At 40.9% G+C, this 24559-nt stretch overlaps 1 protein-coding gene and 1 long non-coding RNA gene across 3 annotated transcripts in view; both read right to left on the reverse strand.

The window, feature by feature from the left end:
* The window catches only part of LOC116311308 (polypeptide N-acetylgalactosaminyltransferase 18-like), a 295782-nt gene extending 272066 nt beyond the window's left edge, over window positions 1-23716 (reverse strand). For both annotated transcript variants that reach the window (XM_039615283.1, XM_039615284.1), the window contains exon 1: window positions 23207-23716. In XM_039615283.1, the coding sequence (XP_039471217.1) occupies window positions 23207-23456 (250 nt within the window). In that variant the 5' untranslated portion in view covers window positions 23457-23716. The remainder of the gene's footprint in view (window positions 1-23206) is intronic.
* On the reverse strand, window positions 20684-23184 carry LOC120441183. Its single transcript, XR_005613858.1, has 3 exons — window positions 22351-23184; window positions 21790-21907; window positions 20684-20853 (listed from the first exon to the last, which is right to left on the reverse strand). It is a non-coding gene; the product is annotated as an uncharacterized LOC120441183 (long non-coding RNA).
* Window positions 23717-24559: the final 843 nt, after the last annotated feature.

The following is a 24559-nucleotide window of genomic DNA, read 5'->3' on the forward strand; positions in this document are numbered from 1 at the left end:
GGAAATGTTCATTCTTTAGGGCTAGAGACAACGTGGAGCAACAACGTACTGGTGAAGAAAAACCTCCAGCATTGTATCATTACAGCCAGTGTCGCTGTGGTCAACAGCAGAGTGTGCGACATCCAAATGATTTAGGTGTTCTTCCAGTGACCTCAGTGATAACCTTGTCTCAGCAGGAAGCAATCCAGTGTGCGACCTCGAGCTATTTAGCCGGAGGGTACCAGCTGTATATCTCCCTGCTGTCTGCAGGATTGCAGTCAGCGTGGTTCATCTCGCTGAGAGCCAACATGACAGATTCAGGAGACACGAGGAAACGGTGAGTAAAACTGACAGATTCATCCGCTGCTAAATCCCGCCTTCAGACAAGCCGCTGCCGTTCCATCGGGCCTGCGCTGTGATTGGCATGCAGGAAGCAGCGCATCACAATAAATCAATCAGACCAGCAGAGCCACACAACAAAACAAAAGTATCAGGCGCTTGTGTCCGCAGTCCTGCAGAGGAGATCAGACTAAGCCTGAGGGGATTGAAGAGCAGACACTCGTGCTGCTGCTGGACGACAGACACCGAGTGACAGTGACAAATGTGTTCAGTAAAGTCTTTGACAATGTCGTAGAAATAAAGGTGTACTCTGCCCCCCTGTACTACTTATTGATACAAGAAAGTACAATCAAGGTAACAGTATGGCCACTCTAAAACAGGCCGTGTTACGCTGCATGTAAGTACCTCTAAGCCAGGGGTGTCGAAGTCCAGGCCTCGAGGGCCGGTGTCCTGCAGGTTTTAGATAACACCCTGGCTGAACACACCTGAATCAAATGAGTAGTTCATTACCAGGCCTCTGGAGAACTACAAGACATGTTGAGGAGGTAATTTAGCCATTTGAATCAGCTGTGTTGGATCAAGGTCACATCCAAAACCTGCAGGACACCGGCCCTCGAGGCCTGGACTTCGACACCTGTGCTCTAAGCCTTCACCTGCTTTAGCCCTTCTAAACAGAGTAACAGTCAAGAACTACAGTTTAAAATAATAACATCACTTATTTGGAATTAGGTCACAGATGCAGCAGACTAAGCAAAGCAGCCCAGCTGTCCCACTTCGTCCAGGACTTCCTCGGGGACCCCAAGGTGTTCTCTAGCCAGACGAGCTGTATAATATCTCAGGTGTCCTAGTCTCTGCCCTTCCAGTCTGGATCACCTCCCTAAGGGACCATCATAATCACTACTCTGAACTACCTCTCGATGTGCTGATTCAGCAAAGTCTAACAGTGTTGGGGCACCTGTGCCATGTTCCCAGAGCTGAAACTGCTGAGGATTCACAGGGAGTCATCTGTCATCTGTAATTAATATGATACTTAATGTATGTAATGCACTGCAATTCTGAATGATCTCACTCAGTTCAGTCTACCTGCCTGTAACCATACGCCTCAGAGTTTCATGTCACAAAAACAACGACGGTCCTATTTTATCATTTCTGTTTTGATGTCCAGCAAAAAAATTCCTCATTCCTGGGACATCAGCTGCTGTCTTGACTCGTTTTCCAGCTGCAGTGAAATGCTGCACACTCATTGGCTCACAGCCTGTGATTGATAACTTATCACCTGGATCTGCCTCACAGAATAACCATAACTTACAAATCAAGAGTTCTCTGTATTTCATTTAATATAACTTTAAACGAGCCTAGGTCTAATGAGGTCGACACCTGTTGGCCATTTTAATAATGCAGATTTTAGAGACTTCCACTAAGCCACACCCATCTCTCATACTGTCTGTGAGTAAACAGTGGGTACACCATTCAGTACCCCTGGATCAAACCACGGTGGATTTCAAGCTCAGTATTAATGCTGATCTCAAATACACACCTACAAAGTTTGATATTCTTTTACAGGTGTAGGTGTTCCAGGGCTAACCCCGTCACCCCCAACCAGTCTCTGTCCCACTGAGCCTGGTTCTGCCAGAGGTTTCTTCCTGTTAAAAGGGAGCTTTTCCTTCCCACTGTTGCCAGTGTTTGCTCATGGTGGGTCGTCTGATTGTTGGAGTTTTCTCTCTATTTGTAGGGTCTTTACATTATAATATAAAGCAGCCAGAAATGATTGTTGTTGCCATTTATAAACTACATAAACTAAATTAAACGATGGTACCCACACAGACTTACAAAGTAAAAAACAATGAGCCACGCTGTCACAGCTGGTAAAGACAACGTTATAGTCTGTTAACAGAGCGTGGAAGTTAAAGCTGCAGCGCTGACAGGAAAATGCCCCCAAGCAATGAGCCTTCAGCACTAAAGGGCAAGATAAAAACAAGTTTCTACAGATTATTGCACCACTAAACAACAATCCAAATGTTTTCAGCGTGTGTGCCCCTCTTTATGAAGCCATAAAAGCTCAGCGTAAGCTCCAGCGAAGCCTTCTTTCTCTGCAGCACAGCCTGAGGGGCAGAGACATCAGTTGGATCCAAGCACCAGAGGTGACCAGCGACCAGAGGCAGATTTGTGTCAGGGTGCATTACATGCCCAGGAGAACTCTGTTGTTTCAGAAACATACAGCTGACCTCTCTGAAAACAATTCTTCAGGACAACAGCAGAGGATGAGTCCTGCAGGCTATGTTGGTGGCTCACTGTTATCCTCTGTGTCTCACAGCAGCCATACCACTGTGTGTGATCTGATGGCGCTCTCACTCACTGCAGCTCACAACCCAATTTTACGTTTTGGGGGTTTTTTTGTTTTAAACTTCAGGAATAAAAAAAGGATTCAATTTCAATAAAACTGGCAACATTCCATTTGTTTGTTACTATTAAAATAAGTGTTTACTGCACAGTGTAGCTGCTGCAGAACAGCCTTGCTTTCACGATGCACCTCTGTCTGCCACCGAGTCTCCCTGGAAAATGAAGGATCGACTGTGCAGCCAAAACAGGAAGAAGACAGTGATTTCTTTCCCATAGTTAGATTCCCTCAGGTAACTAAAAAGGCAGAAGGTGGAACAGCCAAAGTAACTGGTGAAACTGTACAAAGAAAAAAAATCTCTGTTTGCAGAGCAAGCAAAGAGGGAGAGTGCTAGAAAGAAAAGGTAAAACAAGGGTGAGTATTACACAGAATGTGATGTGTGTGCAAGCAAATCACAGAATGTGATGTGTGTGCAAGCAAATCACAGAATGTGATGTGTGTGCAAGCAAATCACAGGATGAGGAGTGTGTGTTTTCACCGGCTACACCTGCAGCACACTTTCTGCAGGGCCGCGTGAGTCGTTTCAGGGTGCTCTCCCTGCAGGATTTGGATCTGGAGTTACTTTCCAAACACCGGTCTGGAGTCTGAAGTGCAAACTGTTTGATTCACAATGACATCATGATGGATTCTTAGAAGATATTTAACTTGTAAATAGACGTAAAACTAATGTGAAATCAGGTTATTTCATTAACTGTTGCTTACAGTGAAATACGCAAACTAACGGCCTTTATCAACTTTAAGTAAACTTATTAAACTGAGCAGATGTGGTTCAGAAGTAGGTTTGAATGTAATTTGAAATTGTAGAAGAAAGGCACCTCGTCTTTTTGTGTTACTGCTAAAGAGAATTAACCCAGTGACAGCGCTGTAACACCCTGAGCTATTCAGTCCTCTATTTAAGTTCATGGAGTATTTTCAGTAGCCACTACTGTACATTTAGTTGAGTGCTGAAGTTGATTTCTACCATCTTAAATGAGCAAACTAATGCAAACTGTAGCCAAATGGAGACTCGAAGCTTCAATACAGTATAAAAGACGGATGAGGCCACCCTGACGTTACACACTTGTTTTAGCAGAAGTGATCATACTTGTGTGAGAACGCTATACAACTATGATACAAACACACGGAATTAAATTTTGACTTTCTGTACGTCACAGATACAAAATCTGTGACGTACAGAAAGTCAAAATTTAATTCCGATAATAAAAGTGAAGAAAAACAAACCTGTCGATTAACACGGCCACTGCTGCAAAGTTCAACATTTTCAAATGCGAGCCTATGGGGACGACTCGCTTTTGGAGTCTGCCTCAAGTGGCTCTCAGAGGAACTGCAGTTTCTGACTCTTCTGCATCAGCCTCGTCCTTCGCCTCCACGGCGCCTTCCTTGGTTTCTCCACTCTGCATCTTTTCTCAGGTCTTTGCCCCAGATGTCAAACTGATCATACATCTCTCTCAACTTTACTTCTCCACTTCAGTAATCAACTTAATTTCATCCATTTATAATGAGCTTAGCTTTGGTAGCCTAACTGATTAATTCTGCGACTGAATTCTGGCCCAGACTTTATTTGCATGGCAACACGTCTCTCAGCTTCAGCAGAGGAATTAATTTAGCATTTTTCTCTTCTTCTTAATGTACTTTCATAATTTCAGTGTTATTGAGACTCTGCTAGAATCTTTTGTGTTGGCCGTTATCAAATCAATGCAGGTGAAGAAACTATAATGATGAAAACTACTTTAACTTTGGTCTTCATCTGAAAACAGACAAGAACATATAAAACCTTTAAGGCAGACGAGAAATCAGACACGGAGATATCCTGACCAGCGCATGAGTCTAAGTTACATCCACAGTGTAGCATGGCATAAAAAAACTCAAGCAAATGCAAAATGGGGCAAATGTGGACAAGAGATGACGAATGCAATATAAAAGAACGACATGAAGGAATATTGCATGATATTTCCCTGGAGTCTCTTTTTTTTCCCTCCACTTGTCACCAACATATGTGGAAGAAACTTTAGCTTTAATAAAACCTGAAGCTACAACAGAGCTTATGAGTTTTAATAACTGACTTTATATGAGAATCTCTGCCTCTCCATTCACTCAAATATCATCACTGTGAAGCCTGGCAAAGCTTAATGGGTTGCAGTAATTCCATTAGAATGAATTAATTTTGCTGCATTACCAGTTTTATAAGTGCCATTAAAACTCTTCAAAGTCCTTTAAAAGGAGAAATGTCATAAAACAGAGTAAAAATTCAAGTCTCCCACAGAGAGCTTCAAAAAAGCCTCAGGATACATTTCACAAAGTTTCCAGCAGCACAACGTGGACAACAGTAGCTACACTCCCAGAGTTTCCTTCATTCGCCATCGCCGTATGTGACGACTTTACCCCAACGTGGAGGGAAATCTGACTGTGACTAAAGGCCCTCCCTACCGGCTGGAAGCGCGGATGTAGCTGCAGGCAGCTGAAGGGAAAGTACACGGACAGTCTGAGGAGCTAAAACTGAATCCCCAGTGATGTTTGTAGGATGGGAAGATGGTAAGTGGGGTAACAGCAGGTGGCACTGGATGAAAAAGATGAACTGGATGGCAAGTTCCACATCCGATGAGCCGAGCAGAATCTTAACTTGTGACTGGAATGCAAGTTACGGTTTCATGAAGCGTACCTTAACTGCAGCAGACAAAGAGCTCCGTGCTCCAGACTCTGTGAGTAAGACTGTTATTAAAACAGAAATATATTCAAATATGTGTGCAGTGCTGTCTACAGCAGCTCACAGGAAGCAGGCGGGGGTCCTGTGGGAAATCAAAACATTTTATCGGAAATAAATGCAATATAAAAAAATTGGGTTTCAGCCTCATGAACTGCCCCGTGCCTTCATACTGATGTATTATTCATTAAGTATTTACATTCTTTTCAGAATTGTACTTAATGATGAAAGTGATACGACAGCACAAAAACAAAGTATTTGTAATGAAGAATAATGTGCTTTATATTATCGATTCATTCATGTGTACTTCATTTAATGTTGATGGATGGATCATTTTAATTACTCGTTACTTCTGCCTCATTTGATCTATTTCTGTAATACATTATGATTTATTATCAGATTTATATCTTCAAAAAAAGAAATAAGTTTCTGAATACATGGCATCGAGTACAAAGTCAATTATTTGTAATAAAGTTATACTGGAGCAGAAGTATGAAGCGCAACAAGTTACTTTGTAACGCTGGTTTCATCCACAGTCTCAGAGCTGCAGATCAGGAGTCTCAGACTTAAATGAGCTGTGGGCCACTGCTGGCACTGTCATCGCACGTGAGGGCCACTTTAGTGTTCAAGTACAAAACAAACAAACAAACAAGAAAATTCCACAAATATTTCTGAAATATTGTGCAACAAGACAAAACTGCCACCGTGAACGTGTTTTCTCTCCTCACTCTAAACTAACTGAAGCCTTTCATTGAACTACCAAATAAACACACTGGTCCTCTGTGTCTGTGCACACACGTGGCAGCACTTCTGCTGTCATTGTGTTCACACAATAAAAATGCAGACATAAGTGTACATTAGTTTGTGACTCTCTCACTGAACTAACACAGCCTCAGCATGTTTGTACTCTCTGCTCATGTCGCCTTCATATTAAATCATTGCTTTAAAGAACTTATTTTAACATTGCACTCGACAACAAACAAATCCTCCCTAATGACAAAAATCACTTCAAGGACTAAATTGCATTAGATTTCTTCATGTCAAAGTAGGGGTGACCTGGGCCGCAAGTGGCCCCCGGGCCGCGAGTTTGAGACCCCTGCTCTAGACCAATGAACAAACATCTTCCAGCAGCAGTAGAAGTCGACCAGTGACCACCCACTGTTGACCTGACAGTAGACAGGTGAGAAAAAAAATAAGTTTGCATTTAATGAAATGTGCTACACAAACAAATTGTCAAAAACAAAATGAAAATAAAAACAGCAAATTGCAATTTAAAAATTTTGGCGCACTATTTAGAAGCACATCACATTTATTATTGCCCCTTATGGTCACTGTTGTTCATTTTATTCTACTATTATTATTTACTTTTAATGCACACTGTGATTGTCTAAAAGTATGATGTAACTTTGTTTTGACAAGTCATCGATATCAAGTTTTGTTATTTTTATTATTATTATAAATATGAGTAGCACTAGAAGTGGTAGTAAAACCCAAAACAATGAGCTAAAATACGCTAAATCACTGGAGCTTGGAGTGTAAGAGTTCTCCAACTTAAACCTTCATATAACACTGTAACGGCGATGCTGTTAAAACTATCAGCAGGAGTTTTTGTTTTATTGACCTGTCAAAGATAAACAACAACAAAAAAATAATCCCTATAATTTGGAATTAGGATATTATATAAATGATAAATGAGCTTTCAGTCAGGCACTGCATCCCCTCGGTACAAAAACAAGGGTAAAAATGAATCTGCCGTTTTGTCTCCAGCAGGGTAAATGCACCATTTAGTTGGTTTTTGATGCCTTTCCTTTCTTCAGAACATTTTCATCTTCTTGCAGCCCACCCAGTACTTGACTGATGCTCCTTTAAGTCGAGACCTGACGCCAAGTATGTCAGGCATTTCTTGCAGCCCCCAGATGACAGCTTCATGAGGCTCCTGGGCCACAATAGTCTCCCGAATGCTGCGCTGGAGGAATTTAGCCGTGGGGCAGCGCAGTGGAAAGCGTCCCTGTGGTGCCATAATGCAGCCTCGGGGAAATACGCTGCAGGATTTAGAAGACAGTGAGTGACAGTAGAAACTTCACCACGTGTTTAAATCTGTGTCGGACACACCGCGTGTGAAATGCTAACAGGCTACGTCGTGCAACCTGCCGCCATGAGAACGTCACTCTGATGTACGATTACATGAACGCCGTGCCCGGCTGATTGACTCGCTCATGTGTGTCCACAGACACGCAGATTTAAAAGTACAACGTTTCACAAAGTCCTTACACACTTCCTGCTTATGGGATCAGACAAATGTATGCAAGAGCAGCTGAACTGCTAGCTTATGCTGCATTTGGGATTTAAAATAGGTGCGTGTATGTGAGCACGGCTCACAACCCGGTCTGCTGATGTATGTCAAGTCAAACCCGTAAAGTACTGCACAGAGTCTCAGTGCTGAGGGTTAAGTCCATTATGAATTCCCAGTGGATCTGCGCGTATGTGTGCTGGTGTGTGGAAAGTGACAGGGTGGATATCGACCGCCATAAGCACGATCTTCTTCTTTAATGAACCTCTGTGTTCTCAGCTCTCACAGGACCATCACAGATTCTCAGGAGCCTGCTTTGCATTTCTAACCAAAGTACCAACACTTATGCAGCCATTATGTGTTTAACACGGATAACTAAACAGGAAGCTGGTTAAACCTGTTATTCGGTTTTATCAAGCCACTTTATACTGACTACTTACTGCAATCACCTTGGTTCTAAACAAAGCAAGAACCTCATGTGGAGGTCCAAGTCTTTTTATTAGCATCTTAATTAGCATTAATTAGCAGATATCTGTGTCTGTGTAATGCACCAGTACAGTTTATGGATGCAGCTCGCTAACCGGGGTAGCTAGTGTTAGTGTTTCCTCCCCTCACCTCCAACCAGTCGCAGCAGATGGCTGGCCCTCCCTGAGACTTGTTCTGTTGGAGGTTTCTTCCTGTTAAAAGGGAGTTTTTCCTTCGTGCTGTCGCCGGGTGTTTACTCATAGCAGGGTCGTCTGATTGTTGGGGTTTCTCTGTACTAGTGTAGGGTCTTTATCTTACAATACAAAGCTATATAAATAAAGCTGAATTTAAGTGAATAATCTGATGCCAAAATATTAAAACGGCCACCACAGCATGACTACATATTGGATGGTTGTAGCTCAGGAAGCAGAGTAGGTCATCTACTAACTGCAAGATTGGTAGGCTGCATCCTTGGGTGAGACACTGAACCTCCCTGATGTGCTCATTTAGATAAAAAGCACTTAGGTGCTTGTGTAAATGGGGAATCTTGTAAAAAGCGCTTTGAGCACTCGCGTAGAGAAGTGCTACATGCGAACCAGTGCATGCCATCATTGATTAGATCTGCAGTGATCTCAACTTCAGGGCTTATTCGGTATGTAAAGCTGACATGTTCAAGGTAAAAATCGGGCAATAAGCTGCTCTTTAATTCAACCTAAACATCTGATAGCTTTGCATTAGTGAACCAACAGTGAATCTAGCATTACAACTTTATTGCAGACAGACTTCTTCCCGGCGGCCATAAAACTTTTGCTCTAACACAGAGAGCAGCTGTGACCAACCAAGCGAGAGGGATGAATGTGGATTTCGACAGCTTTCGACACAGCGTGATCATGGTTAAGTTGCAGGTGTGCACCAGAGCCAGAGCTGGCAAATTAACTTTTAAGACTCGAAGCTCAGAAGCTCTTCTTGGACTTCTGTTGCCTGAAATGGGCTCTGATGCAGCTTGAACGTAAAGTAAGGGCAGCGAATGACACGTTGTTGTAACTAATAAGTGATGCTTCATATCAGTGCTATTTCAGCTGCATCCGCAAACCATTTTGGGATAAAAATAAAGTATATTTCACCAAAATCATCTTTGTACGAGGGAACAAAATGTGTCTGCGGAGCCAAAATGCCGAGAGGCTGATAGCGTGGCTCCTACTGATAAGCTTCAGATCACTTACTATCTGAGATCAAACGCTGCAAAGCCAACTATGGTACTATTGTTGTGTTTTTTCAGTATGTGCTTAAATCCTTATAATTAAAGGTCTTTTTATTTTTTCAATGGGAAAGTCTTTGTGTTTTCAAAAAACGGAATACTTTACAGAAAGACTTTTCATAGTGATCGCGTTGGGTGTTTATAAATGTCTCAAGACACAAGAAGTGAGCTTCAGTGCTGTCAAGGCTCCCTGCACAAACACTCTACTCATTGTCTGTCTCATCCTTGTGTGAGCTGCTTTCTGCGACGACATGACATCAAATTTTTAAAAGAACATTCGGCTGCTCTGATCTCATCCTCACATCCCACACTTCGTTCAGCCAAATGTGTTTCATTTCAACGAGGTGCTAACTGTTCGGAGCCCGTCTCTGGAGAAAACCACCTGCACAAAGTCAACAGAGCTGCTTCGTCATGGTTTAGATATGAGTACAAACTGGAGCTGTCAACAAATACGCCAAATGTGATTATATAATAGAAGTTTTAATATATCTGATTGTGAAAATCAATACTGCATCTTCTCTGTTTCTTTTTTGGTGGTGGTGGGAGAGGGCAGCATTACTGTCTGACTCAGAGCAGGAGAACTATCCTGTAATTCTTACTGTGTGATTTTCTCTGGGTCTGAGGGCGATACAGAGAGCGCGGATGATTCAGGGACACACGGATATCAGCTGAACAACTGAAGATAAACTGTTAACTAATCATTGCCTTGTTTGCTGAACAGTTTGTATTTGTGGAAAAACAACAACAAGAGTAGAATAATTACAGTTTAATGATTTTAGCTTGTGTCTAAAAATATCTTAAAATTATTAACATTTGGGCCTAAAATCATTCCAAAATAAACCCGTGGTATTGATGGAAGAGAGTTCACGACCTCAATTTAAACTTTGGGTTTTGGTCAATAAATGGAAAAACATGCAGAATGCTAACTTTGCTGCTGCAAATAATAATAGGCTGCAGCAGACGATTGACCTGTCCACTCTGGACTCATGGGAGCTGGAATGAGCTCAAACCCCCCCGGTGAACCTAAATTGGATTGGCGGATGGGCGGATGGATGGATGGATGGATGGATGATAAGCTAATGAACAATATCCATACACCACAGGTTTGGCCTTTTAAGGATTAATGTAGTAAACAGTAATCTAATCCCATAAATTCATAGATGGTAAAAAAAAGATGCTCGTAACTTCATGTTCAGAAAAGTTAGGCCAATGCAGAAGTGCCTTAAATGTGCATTCCATCTGAAAGCCACCAGATGGCGACAGCTGTGGATGCAAAAAGACCTCCGGTCCTATAGAAGTCTGAAGTCTGGGAACTCTGCTGAGTTGATGTCATAGTTGCTTATTTTTTGCTCATAATAAATAAGCCTATTTTGCAAATATGGTCATATATATATATATATATATATATATATATATATATATATATATATATATATATATATATATATATATATATATATATATATATATATATATATATATATATATATATATATATATATATATATATATATATATATATATATATATATATATATATATATATATATATATATATATATATATATATATATATATATGTATATATATATACGTGTATATATATATATATATATATACGTATATATATATATATATATATATATATATATATATATATATATATATATATATATATATATATATATATATATATATATATATATATATATATATATATATATATATATATATATATATATATATATATATATATATATATATATATATATATATATATATATATATATATATATATATATATATATATATATATATATATATATATATATATATATATATATATATATATATATATATATATATACGTATATATACACGTATATATATATACGTATATATATATATATATATATATATATATATATATATATATATATATATATATATATATATATATATATATATATATATATATATATATATGTATATATGTGTGTGTGTATATATATATATATATATATATATATATATATATATATATATATATATACACACACATATATATATATATACATATATATATATATATATGGTATGCAGCTGTACACTTATCGGCTAATAAGTTAATAATAAAACCCAAAGTTTAAATTGAGGTCGTGAACTCTCTTCCATTGCTAATAAGTTGTTGACCAATGAGCTTTCACAGTCGGACCGGCCCATCCTTGTCATATTGGTTTTCTTGTAACCAAGACAGCGACAGTGGAAACACTTAAAAACTGAACTTCAGAAACCAAAAGTGGCCATCACAGTAACAACGTCTTTTATGCATATTATGCATTTTGGATGCATAAATTACCGATTGGTGGCTCCGTGGTTTTATTGATAGCACATTTACCTAGCACACACAAAGATCTCCGGTTACAGACCAAAGAACACAAATCCCTGGGAGGACTGTGTCAGGAAAGGCATCTGGCATCAAAATTGATGCAAATCTAATATGTTGATCTTTTCTCTGTGGCGACTCCTTGTGAACAAGGGACAAGCTAAAAAAAGATATCTTAAAGATTATTATATGTTATTTCGCATTAGGAAGTTGATTTACTCATTGAATAATTAAGTAATCATGTGATAATCATCAACGTTAAATACTACAGGATCTTTGCTTCACCTCAGCAGTGGGTCTGTTTTTTTCCTAGAATATTTCAACATCCGAGTAGGAGCAACAGCAGAGTTCACAAAACAGATCGACTCCTGCGAGATAATTTAACACTTTGAACCTTTTCTGGAAATATTTGGAAAATCCACAGTTTTTTGTGTATACACCATGTTCTTTTAAAAGCCTGTACAGGCAGTTATGTCTCTCATTGTGTTAGGTTGCTTCTTGTGGTTGTGATGCCATATTGGAAAACCTTTTTTTTAAGCCAATAATGACTCTGTGACAGAGCTGCAGTAATAAAACTCTCAGCGTGAAGTTTGTGATACTGATGTGAAGAAAAGTTTAATCCAGCCTGCATCCTATTCATATAGCACATCCCCAACTCTCACTCAGCTAATGCTCACATCCGACTGTTCCATTATTCAGTGTGATGTGCTGATCTGAGACGTGCATACCCGTCTGTTTGCTGGGGTACTGTTTTAAATTTATGTATGCATTTGCTATAAATCCTCTTTGTATGTCTGCACTATTGCTGACAGGTTGTTCTGGAATTGCAACCAAGCATCAGACGTCGCTGAGGGTGTCAGTAAAGATCCTGAACTTTACTGCTTTTGATTGTTCTTGTTTACCAACACACAGTCAGGTGAAGAGGAAAGCACGCCCTCTTTCACTTCTAAGGTTTTACATGTCATGATGTCATTAAAATATACATCATCTGATGCCTGCCAGGTTCCAAATTTATTTAAATCACACCTCAGAAGAACAACATATGATATATGACATTATGTCATTTATTCATTCAATATCTAAGTCAAAAAAAACAGAAGCAGTGTGTGAAAAACTAAGTACACTTCATGATTGAGTAGCTTGAAGTAAGCATTTTCTGTGTGACCTCATCAGTCAACGACCCTCCCAGGCTGATGGCAACAACTGCTTCTCTGAGATGATCGTCTCTTTCCTCCCTGGCGTTGTGTTAACAGACACCTTTATGCTGCACACCTGCCAACTGCCACAACCTCCGCTTTTACGGAGGTGCTCATGTCCACTCGCACCTGCTGACGATCAATTAATGAAGCGACTTTGATAAGCAGCTCCTAGCTCTTGCTGACCCTGTTCATTCTTGTGGAAGTAGTAGGATGTACTTAGTTTAACTTAGTTTAGCTTCTGCATTCAGATAAAAGACAAACATTAAATTTATTTGTGTTCTAGTTAAATAAATAATGACATGTGGTAATATGTCATGTTAATCGTCTTAGATTGTACTAGACTAGTTTTAAACCCTTCAAAAGGACCTGATATATAAACCCTTAGAGCTGCAGTAGGGTGTACTTTCTTTTTACCATGACTGCATAAAGGGTCAGTAAAATTAAAACAAACATGGACCCATGCAGGACGCTCTCCTGCGCTCTATTACTCTACTACCTCAGATTACACATGGCTGAAGTAATGCTAGGCTGTAGTTAAAGAGCACTAATCAAGGGTTCCTCACAATGGCAGCCAGTTAAACTTGATGAACGTTGCACTTATAATCATTTCCTTTGTGTATGAGTGCAGTGCCCCTTCTTCCAAAGTGGAACCCAGCACAGTTTTTTAGCTACAATCTGGAAATGTCCCCTTAACCCGTGGCAGCTGATTATTGTGCTACTGTTTTGCCAAGGACAGCTATCAGGTGTGAGTGTGTGTGAGTGTGTGTGTGAGATTGTGCCTGTTCGCACTGTGGCTGTAGAGAACAGTCAGACACGTCGTCCAAACTGCAAGAGTGAGTGAATGAAGTCATCAGTCACAGGAAACCAAACACAAACTAATCAATACAATTAAATTAAAATGTGTCCATCTGACATTTTTATAATGTTCTTTGTTTGGTTCACATTTTTTCACACTCCTGTTTGATTGTATCATGTACAGTGAATAATGGAATTTTATTTCTATTAACATGTGTTAAAACAAATAGAAGCTACTCTCTTATTGCTCGCCACAGTGAATAACTCCACGTTTGACTGAGGATTGAAACATCTCCTTTCCCTTGCTAGGCGGATGTGTAAACTGCTACCCCACGGAGCTTCTATAATGTGTTCAAATAAATATTATTTTGAAAATCTTTCTGAATTAAAGGAGTTTGGTGTGCCAACATGTTCTTCAGTAGCCCAGAACTGACAAAGAAATCACAGCCTGTAGAAAGGATGTGGTTTAGCTTCTGTTCAGACCACCTGAAGGTACTAAAGCTACACACTGATCCTGTACTCTGCATATAAAGTATTCAAAACACTGTAAATATACTCTCCAGTAGTTTTTAGAGTCCAAGCAGATATATGTAAATACTTTGTTTTGTCCAGTTAAACCACAGATCTAAGGTGGAATAAGTCGTAGCCGTCATTGATTTCATCGAGACGTTAAAACGGCGGCTTTCTGTCAGTCAGCCTTGGGTTTGTGTTACGCTGACACGGCAGCACATTAATGAAAAGAGATGATGCTCGGTGTGGCAGCGATACAGGAAAGAGACGAGAAAGAGACAAAGAGACAGGAGACGGGTTTGAACTAACCACCACTGTAAGCGTTAGGAACGATCTAGTAATAAAATCTAATGAATGGGGATTTTCAGCATCCCCATTTTTAGACAGTAAATTTTGTTTCCCATCTAAAAACCAACGTATACAATCATTAGATTGCACACACAGCAGATTGGATTTATTTTCACCTTCATCTTTTTGCTGTTTTTGAATGCAGAATCCACTGGAAAATAAAATCCTGGGCCAGAAAGCATGCGGCATTGGATTCTGCAGCAGACGTGCTGTGAATTGGTCTTAAATCCCTAAATTTGTCTGCATTTACAGACCACCATTGTCAGCTTACGTTGTACACCGTCACAGTATAAATGTCAAAATGCATTTTTAGATATAAAAAAATCTAATTACAGTTGCACAGTTGGAATCTGTCAGATGTTATAAAGTCTTGCTTTGCTACTTATCATCTTGTGCTGTGGTTTTACACCTCGAAGGGGGAATTATTTTGAATAGACTAATCTGATGTGAGAAGATATGAGGAAAGACACAGTGATCCAGACATTTTCCATACAACAACAATGCTTTGGCTTCAGGGACCTGCTGAATCCAAGTACAGATCAGGTTCGGGCACTTTTTTCCTCAAAATTAAAAAATAAATAAATAAATAAAAATAGAGAGAGAGATGATTCTGAGTGGGAAAAGAGGAATATTTGGTTGAGTTTATATGGAATGACCCTTCATGACACCAAAGAAGAGAAAGCACAGTACAAAAAAAACAAAAATAAAGTGCCTTTTGGTTCCTGAGGCTACTTAGCACATAACACAACTTGGTGGAAGAGGTTATGAAACAGTTTAGTTAATGTATTTAATCAGATTGTGTCCAGCAGGAAATATCATTTTTGTGCACAGGTCAGATCCTGCCTCAGAGATCTGCACGCAGTCACAGCGTAACTCAATAATGTGCTCGCTGCGGTCGGGGATCAGAGCAGTGCAAGCGCAGGGAGGCAGCGCTACAAACTCTGCTGGCTTTTATTCAAAGACAGTAGCACTCGTGGAGTTGTATCACTTATCACTTAAAGGTTAAGTCATGGCAAAACTATCACATCTGGCCTAGCACCTTCGATCTGAATTTGAGACGTGTGAGAGCGAGGAACCTGCAGCTTTTTAGCATTCACAGGAAAGAAAATAACCTCTCCAGGGAGGCGAAAGAGTTTCTTCCCTTTGCTCTTCCTCTCAGTAGCATCATTCCGTGTTATCCTCGGGCATCTTGGAGGACGACCATGAGGGAAAAAAACAGATCCAAAAACTGATTTCTGTCTACAAACTTCCCAGCGCACCTCCCAGTGCTGCAGTGTCATGACAGCCAGAACCGACTGATGACAGGATGATACGCTGATGCTCTTCTTCATGCAACAATGCACAAGCACTGACACCCGCATCAGAGCTCACACCAATGCCACGCACCTTTGATGACACGGAAGACGCCCGACTTGGGCTGAGACATGCGCACGCACACACACACACACACACACGCACACACACACACACACACACACAGAGTCTCAGAAGTCCACCCTCCTCCTCTTCTGAACACTGTCAACATGGATCAGCTTGCATTGACTCATAAAGAAACTCCTAAAAATAAGTCTGTTGGCAGGGTGGAAACAGACAATGCAGAGCACGAACCAAAACGTCACATGTGAGCAGACATAAGACCAAAAAAAGGAGTAACAGTGGCCAAGAACACATATTACATCTCCATAATTACACTCATGCATAGCTCACTTAACACCAGCTCCGTGGTGCAGAAATGGATGGCTGTAAACAAATGTGTTAAACCGCACACTGCTTGCTGACCTGAATCTCTTCATTGCTTAACCTGTGCCTCTGCAAAGCCTGCCACGCAACATGGCAACAGCCAGAGGGATCACCTGATATGCTCCGGCAGAGTTGGGATATCTCATTTCTGCTTAGCTCACTAAAACGGAAATCCAGCCTAAAACTGAGACGTGGTTTTCTTTTTGGAGCCCAGCAGGGTTCAGCATTAAGAGGTCCAGAAAGACATCTGTGAATATATAAATCAACAACATAATGTTAAAGATCTTGGGATGATCTAACCTACACTTTTACTTCATATAAACTATAAAATACTGTGCGTTATCTCATCTGCCAACTAAATCATCAGCTGTTACCAAATTTAATCAGCTGCATAAAGATAGATGAAACAATATCACCCAAATAAAAGAAAATAAAGAAAAAGATTTGGAGTTTCTACTTAATTTTAGAACTAGTCAATAATAAAAGCAGAGCTGTTACAGAAGATGAAATTATAAAGTGTCTTTTTATGATCTTAATGAAACCATAGTTAGATGAAGTTTTGACTAAAAGGAAATGTATCCCAGACCAGAGAAAAAGAAAAAAACAATGTTGAATGTGAAAATTGGAGGAAGGTCAAATGTGTCAAAAATGAAAAGATGTTCAAGAAGGAAAGAAAAAAAAAGTAACTGTCAGAGAAAATCTTTGTGACCTTTTCCAGGAGACTGACAGCAGAGTGTGAGACTGATGTGCTACATAAATGTGATCCTACGTGAAACAAAGATAAACGTCTTCCTGACTCTCCTAAATAATTCTAGTCTGACCAAGTGGCTGCTTCTGTGAATGAACACATCTCTTTTCTTTTATCCTCACTAAATACACTCATTGTGTATTAATATATTATATTGGTGGCTAAATTGGAAATATCTGTTGGCTACCAGCACATGCCTAGCATCGTAGCCAGCAGATGCTAGGCCCTGAGCTGGAGTCAAACTTGCCAACAATGGCCAAGCGTGTGAGATTAGCTAAAAGCTGAGAGGACTATTGGCAATTTCCAGTGGAGTGAAAAGATTTTCCAACCGGCACAAATTCAACACCTCTGGACGCTAAACTCCATTTTCATTAAAAATGCTCTGAGAGGTCCCAAGACCACAAACCCAGCTGAGACACCTGCGTCAGTCACTTGAAATTGTGGAGTTGAGGCCTAGCAGACAGCTGGGAGTTACAGATCCCCGTGTTTGGTCACCGTGTCCCTAACTTCAGTATTCACCTGTGGATTTTTATTTGCATTTTAATTCAATTCAGTTCCATTTATATAGTACAGAAAACAAGCATTCAGTGGGCTAATAACTTTCCAATGAGACGTTGTGCACACCTTAAACTCTGTTTCAGAAGTTTTGCATGAATAAAGACAAACCTCTGTGAAAGGGAACTTTGAAATACACATTTCCACAATTAAACACGTTGCAATCAAAAAGACAGTGGTTGTATTTGCTCTGAGACGCAGTGCTTCCTGGATTCAAGTAGGTTTTATCTGAGGTGTTTTTTGGCTCATGTGTCTCGGTTGGATTGTGTGTTTGATAAAACTTGTTGAGCTTCTTTAACATACTTGTCCTTAACTCATCTACATCACAAACCTCTGGAATTGACCACATTCCTCTTTCATTATGAAGAGGTGACAGAAACGAGCCTGAATCAGAGGGAAGCTTTTTGGATTTTTAAATTAGGCCACTGCATACTCAGACTTAAAGGAAGACTTTGATTTGATTGTTTTTTTAGGTTAAACATGACCATGCCATGAGAATGTTAAATGCTATTAAAAGACAGTGCCTTTGATTCATGAGATTAGACAGTGCTGAAAACACTGGGGTCCATTAGTCAATGATTTAAGGTCTTAGTTCAGAACAAGTCTGAGATCCTGAAACGGCTCGATGTGCAGATGCTGCTTTGAGTCTTCACACCGCCATTAAAATTTCAGAAGTACAGGAACCTTAGTGCTTTTGAGTATTAGTAATATGCTCATATATCAATCATTCAAACTTTACAAACCCTCTGAGTCAGCTTCCAATTCAATGCCAATGAAAGTCAAGCCTGTGAAGTATATTTTCTGCTGCATACTGAGCACCGTATTATCCTCAAACCTGCATGCCAGCGCTGCAGTCTGGTCATTTTGTATCAGTGACAATGCATAAACACGTAAACACATCAGCCTCTGGCTGATAATGTAATCTGGCACCGGCCCCGAGGGCCGAGCAGAGTGGAGGAGAGCAGAGTGCCAAGCACTCCAGAGGCTAAGTTTGCTCACCCGCTGTAACCCTAAAGCCTGTGCAGATTCTATTACCGTTTCTGAACAGTTCAGTAAACCATCAGTCTGCCATTCTCCACATTAATGATGAGTGTGCTTTTATAATACCCACATCTCTGCACAAAGACTCTGAGCTGCATTAGAAAACACTGATGCTGCTGTAAATCTGAATATGTAGGCGTGTGTAAAAGTGTGCATCTCCTCAGATTTGCTTTTAATTCTTTGCCACAGTAAACAACGTGACATCTTCTACTCGCCTTTGCCCACTTGTGAGAAACTGGTTCTGAATCAGGGTGACAATGCCCCTTTAAAAATCCCCGTCCAGAGTGGAAACAGACTGCCCCCTGTTGTAGGCACACGCTCTGACCCACAGCCAGCTTTCTTTCAATTCATGAGATTTTAATCCACCCATATAAAAAAAGCAGGTCATGCTTGAAAGAATGAACTGTTTTTCTCAGCTGCTCTTTGGTAAAAATCTGCATTATTTCCCATCTTAAAATGTGCAGAAATGTTAGTTTGAAGCAGAGGTATAAATGAAAGGCCTGCTCTCCTGGTCACTAGTGACTGAAATGTCCATTTATTTATATATAAATAAATAATGCTTGAATAAAATTGGGTTCTTCTGTCAGAAACTTCATGATTTACATTCTCATAATTTTAAATGCAAAACAATAAGGACACCTTTTTCTTTAGTTTTGTTAAAATTGATGCAAAATCGTATCTTTTCTCTGCACAAACGAACCCCAGTTATATATCTCTGCATGAGAAATGATGTTTTTCCTCTCAACAGTATTAATTCAGCATCTCTGATTAGGAGCGTGCTCTCGACGAGCTCATCCGAAACACAAAATTAATCCTGGATCAACAGTCTTTCTCAGAGATGTTTGATAAATTAGGTCCCTTATCTTTCCAAGGAATGGCATTCTCTCGCCGACTACTGGCATTAGAGCAGAGCCGTCTTCGAAGAGCAGCTCCGGTGTTAATCAACTCAGCAGTGCATGTTTCTCCTAAATCCTGTGCTCAGTTACTGGATCATGTACTGTCCCATTTAGCAGAGGATACGGAAAGAGTTTGCCCCACTTTTTAATTTTTGTTGACTCATTGCTGTTCATCTCCGAGGAGCATAATTAAAACGTGAAGTATCCTGGGGGAGTAGCAGTCCTCTGTGTCACTGAATCATTTTATCAATGAGTAAAATCCTGGGTATATGTTGTTGGATTTTGCCCACTGCTAAGGTCTCCCACAGCAAATTGGTCCTGGGTAGTACACATAGATAACTCAGTTCTTTGGGGTGAACCTATTCTCATTTCTTTATTTTCGGTCATATATGAACCGTTCCAGCGGCGCATCCTCGCATTACGTCTGGCACAGATTTAGTCTGCAAACGCACCCCTCAAAGCGGATCATCGTCTGTTCTTTGGAAACACACCTGCTTTGGGGCAAGTAATGTTAACCAAGAACATATGCACAGAGTGCTTTAGAGTTGTGTCTGTGGCATAAAGCAACACCACTAACTCATTCAACTGCCTGAAAACACACGGCAAACTGCAGTGTAATTAATGCATGAAGGCCAAGAGAAAACAACGCAATGGCTGCTAACCTGAATCGTCCGACTCAGACGTCCTTAAAGCGCACCTGTCTGTATACCATCCAGCTCCCAAAGACCCACTGAAATTACCAACACGACTGCACCCATGTTGGCCACAGATGTGTCCATTAAACACGATGACTAATGTTGCTTCAGGAAAACGATCAGAATATTGGTCAAAGGTATCCCCACGTGCAAAACCTGTGCTGTATGCAAAGTTTCCAGTGCCTTTCTCTCAGTTCTATTCACACCCATCATGCAGGTGCAATGAATGAAGTGAAAGATTTTATACTTTTAGGAGATGCATCTAAGTCAGGTATAAACACACTGATATAACTTTGTGTTAAGCTTTTGTTTTTCTTCTAAGAGATGCACTGAATCGAGGTGAATGAGGAGGGTATACTTTATTTACAGATGTGCAGATGTGAAAGCAGTGTTCATGATGTCAAAGAGAGGAGATATCCTTTATATGGTCATCAGTGAGCACACACACCTGCTGTTCGAAAACGTCTGTTTATGACGGTTTCAGCTTTCAGACAGCGACGAGCTGAGGACCTGCATGAGATAAGGATTATTTTCAACTGTGAACAAAGAAAGAAAATCCCTAGAATAAAAACATAGAGTTGGAAATGAAAGGTCTCCTTTAATGAAGACGTCCACAGATTCAGACAGCTGTAGAAACATTTATCCAGCTCTGACAGCAATGACGCTTTTAGACAACTGAACTAATCTGTTCCTGAATATAGGTTGGGCTTTAAAAGTTGGCCAGAGAGGGCTTTAAATGGGGTGATGAAGCAAACACAAATAGTACATTAAAGTGGGACATTAACTATCAATGGATTTGAGGCTCTACTCAGCTCAGACACCACTAAATGCATATATTAGCAGCATGAATGGACTCAAGTACAAATAACACCCACTATGCTCCTTCACAAAATCACATCTTTGGTACTCGCTAGGAAATATATGTAATCCCCCAGAGCGAATCACTGCCCGAACTTTTTCAGAGCTGAAAGGGTTTTCCTGTTGTTGGTCAGTACAGGGTTAGGGTGCACATCTACTGCTTCATGTGGAATTTTCACCCTGCTGGTATACCCAAAGGAAACCCCCACTGCACAGTAACTGCAAGGGCAAATAATTGGCACGCTAACACCTTCTAGTTTCTGAAACTATGCTTGTTCACTGGTTATCAGGTGGAGAGGTCACATTAAATGAAAGGCTTTTGGACACATTTCTTTCAGCTCTGTGTCCTCACAGGAAGAAGGTTGCGGGTCTGCTCTCTCTGGACATCCTGGATTCCAGCTAACAGTGAAAAATACCTCATATAAAATAAATTAAAGCTGTAACTCTGTAACCAATTTTGCGCCATTCTTAAATAAAAACGTTGTACCATTATTTTATTGTACGCCCTCTCTAAGATACAGGTGTCCCATATCAAGAATGCTTTGGTAATACACAACTGTACAGACTTATGGCTTCAGCATTCCTCACCTCGACCGTCATCTGTCGAGAGAAGTTGGCTAATGCTAACACAGAGGCAGATCTAAATATCCCTTCAGAGAGATGACTGGTTGCCTTCACCAGAACTGGATCTGAACAGTGAGAACATCTGTTGGATGTGTTAAGGTGTTTCCTGAAGTCCAGAACAGCCAGAAACAGGCAGCTGAAGAACTTACAACATTACAGATAATACAGAAGCCATTTAGCACAGATATGAATACGGGCAGGAGTGCATTGACATTTTAGCTTTCCCTGTTTGCGTCACTCAGGTACAAAAATCTTTGAAACCCACAGCCTTAGTGGGCTCTGCATCAGCGACAAGCAGCTGTACCCTAAAAAAAGCACATTGAGGCACTTTAGCTGCGTGCTCACACCTTATGAAAATCTGTGGAATCATGCGATACTTTTACTGTTCTGTAATCACTCTGACTTGGACCACCGGTGGACTGATACACAGCTCCCTCTGCAGCCACACAGTGCTTCGATGTTTTGTTAAACATTTGTAGAAGTCTGCTATTCCAAGACCTGCAGGCAGCTGTGAGAAAAGGATACATTCGTGGATTTGCAGGCGAACGTTCCCACTTTATTTCTCACATGTGAATTTTCCAGGTTTTCTTGCTCTACTATAATATTAAAGCACTGTGGTGGTGGTGTGGGTGGGGCTTGTTGGCTAACTTTAACTGATAAACAACATGTTACAAAAGGCTCTGCAATTATTTCACAGCTAGTGAGAAACAGAGTGACCTTTCACAGATGTACAGGATGGAAAAGCATCATCCACAGATCCAGGAGCACACGGCTGCTGAAACATGATCTGCAGTAATGTAAGATGGAAAAGGGCCGTGTGGGTCCTGCCTGTGTAATTAAATAGCTCCACAGCTCTTTTTCTGCATTTAAAGTATGGAAAATAGTGTCCATACTTTACATATTTGTCTGCTTCCAGCTGCTTACGTGGCAGTTTCTTCTTTCTTGTTTTTCTTTGTTAATAAAGTATCAATGCTAATTTATTAATGAGATCTGGGTAGCAGGTCTGATACATTGTATATTCCAGTGGATAATTTCCACAGCATTTAAAAGCCCCTCATTTTGCATGTTGTAAATAATCATATGTACTGCAACAGTCTCCGTGAGGCTCGGTGCACAGGTGGAGCTGTGACTTTAATCTGAAACACGCGCTGGAGAAATGGGGCTCAAATATTTCCATTAGCTGCTAACCTGTCGGCATATTAACGACGCTCAGCCCCGGTTACATCAACAGAAACTCGTAAGCAACAGCAGAAATGTTTGCGTAACTGATTATTGTGCAGGGATCGCAGCTTTGTCACTCCGCACTGCTCCTACACTGACGCCGACCCGGCGTTTCCCCGGAGGCTCCAAACTTTCCCGTAACAACCGCGGCTGCTCTGACCTTTAATGTGCTCGTTGACGACGCTCTCTAGCCGGTCCAGCCTCTCGATAATCCTCAGGGTTTCACCTTTGCTGTCCTCCTCCAACTTTCTCTCCGCCTCGCCGCCGCCGCCGCTCTCCGCAACTTTAGGACCGCTGTTGGCCACGTAGTTGGTGATCCAACCGACGTACAGCAGGCACACGATGTTGGTCATACCGCTCAGGATTACGCATGTCGACACCAAAGTTTTAGTTCTTCTTGTGCACAGCATCGCGACGTCCCTCCATGGGCAGGCAGGTGGATGCGAGGAGAGGACGCGCTCGAGAAATGTGTCCAAACGGAACTAGAGCGAGTCAGTCCGCCTGTGCGCGCTCATGGGCCCGGATCAGCATCTCCACATCCTCCGGAGGCTTTCAGCGCTTTCCACTGCCGCACGAGCGATACTTCAGGTTTTAATCCCACAGACAAAAAACACGGAGTCCCGCGAAGCTACCGGCGAGTCCAGCCGCAAAGCCGTGAGACGTAGCAAACCCCCCCCCCCACACAACCCCATCCCACCGGCTCGTAGCCCTTCCACAGCCCAATAGGAGGGGAGGAGGAGGGGTTTGCTGGAGTATGCCCGCCCCCCCCCACAGCTGGAGCGCACACAGGAGGGCGGAGGGGAGGAATGTGAGGAAGCTCATGTGCATCGACCCAAACGGTGACGATCGGCGCGGTAACGGAAACTAAACGGGTTCGTGTAAGTAAGGAGCGGCATACCGCGCACACACGCGGTATGCCGCTCCTTACTCATCCAAGTCTCGGTAGGAGGTCATCTTTTGCACTACACGTCACATTTATATTAATGTAAGTTCATCTGCATTGGCTGTAAGACATGTATGCATATGAATAGATGAACACACACACACACGAGAAACTTTGAAATGAAAGTATAAAAAGTATGAAACTTATAGTGAGTGTGTAGCACAAGCTTAAAGGTGAAACATCTAAGAAGTGTTCAGTTCAGATTATATTTGAAGCTTCAGTAAACGCTGTGCGTTCGTCCACACTTGTGTTTTCCATTAAAACCAGCTGTTTTATCGGAGGCTGTTCCTGAATATTAGCAACTATTCACACGCTTCACTTTGTAGTTTTCATTTAGTTTGAGTTATATTTAGCTGCAAGCGCATCATCAAAACACAAATCATCAGCTATTGGGCCATCACATGTTTGATTATGTTTTTTTAGAATACTCGTGATGAACATCATCAGATTCAATTCATATTTAGCCAATTTTATGATTGCAGAGGTTCTGATTGGGCACTGGCACCGGGTTTCCACAGTGACAGTGAATAACTGTTGATTTAGCAATTTCCACTCTTGCTATGAATGTCC

Source organism: Oreochromis aureus, linkage group 7, assembly GCF_013358895.1.
Source record: "Oreochromis aureus strain Israel breed Guangdong linkage group 7, ZZ_aureus, whole genome shotgun sequence".
NCBI classification, from domain to species: Eukaryota; Metazoa; Chordata; class Actinopteri; order Cichliformes; family Cichlidae; genus Oreochromis; species Oreochromis aureus.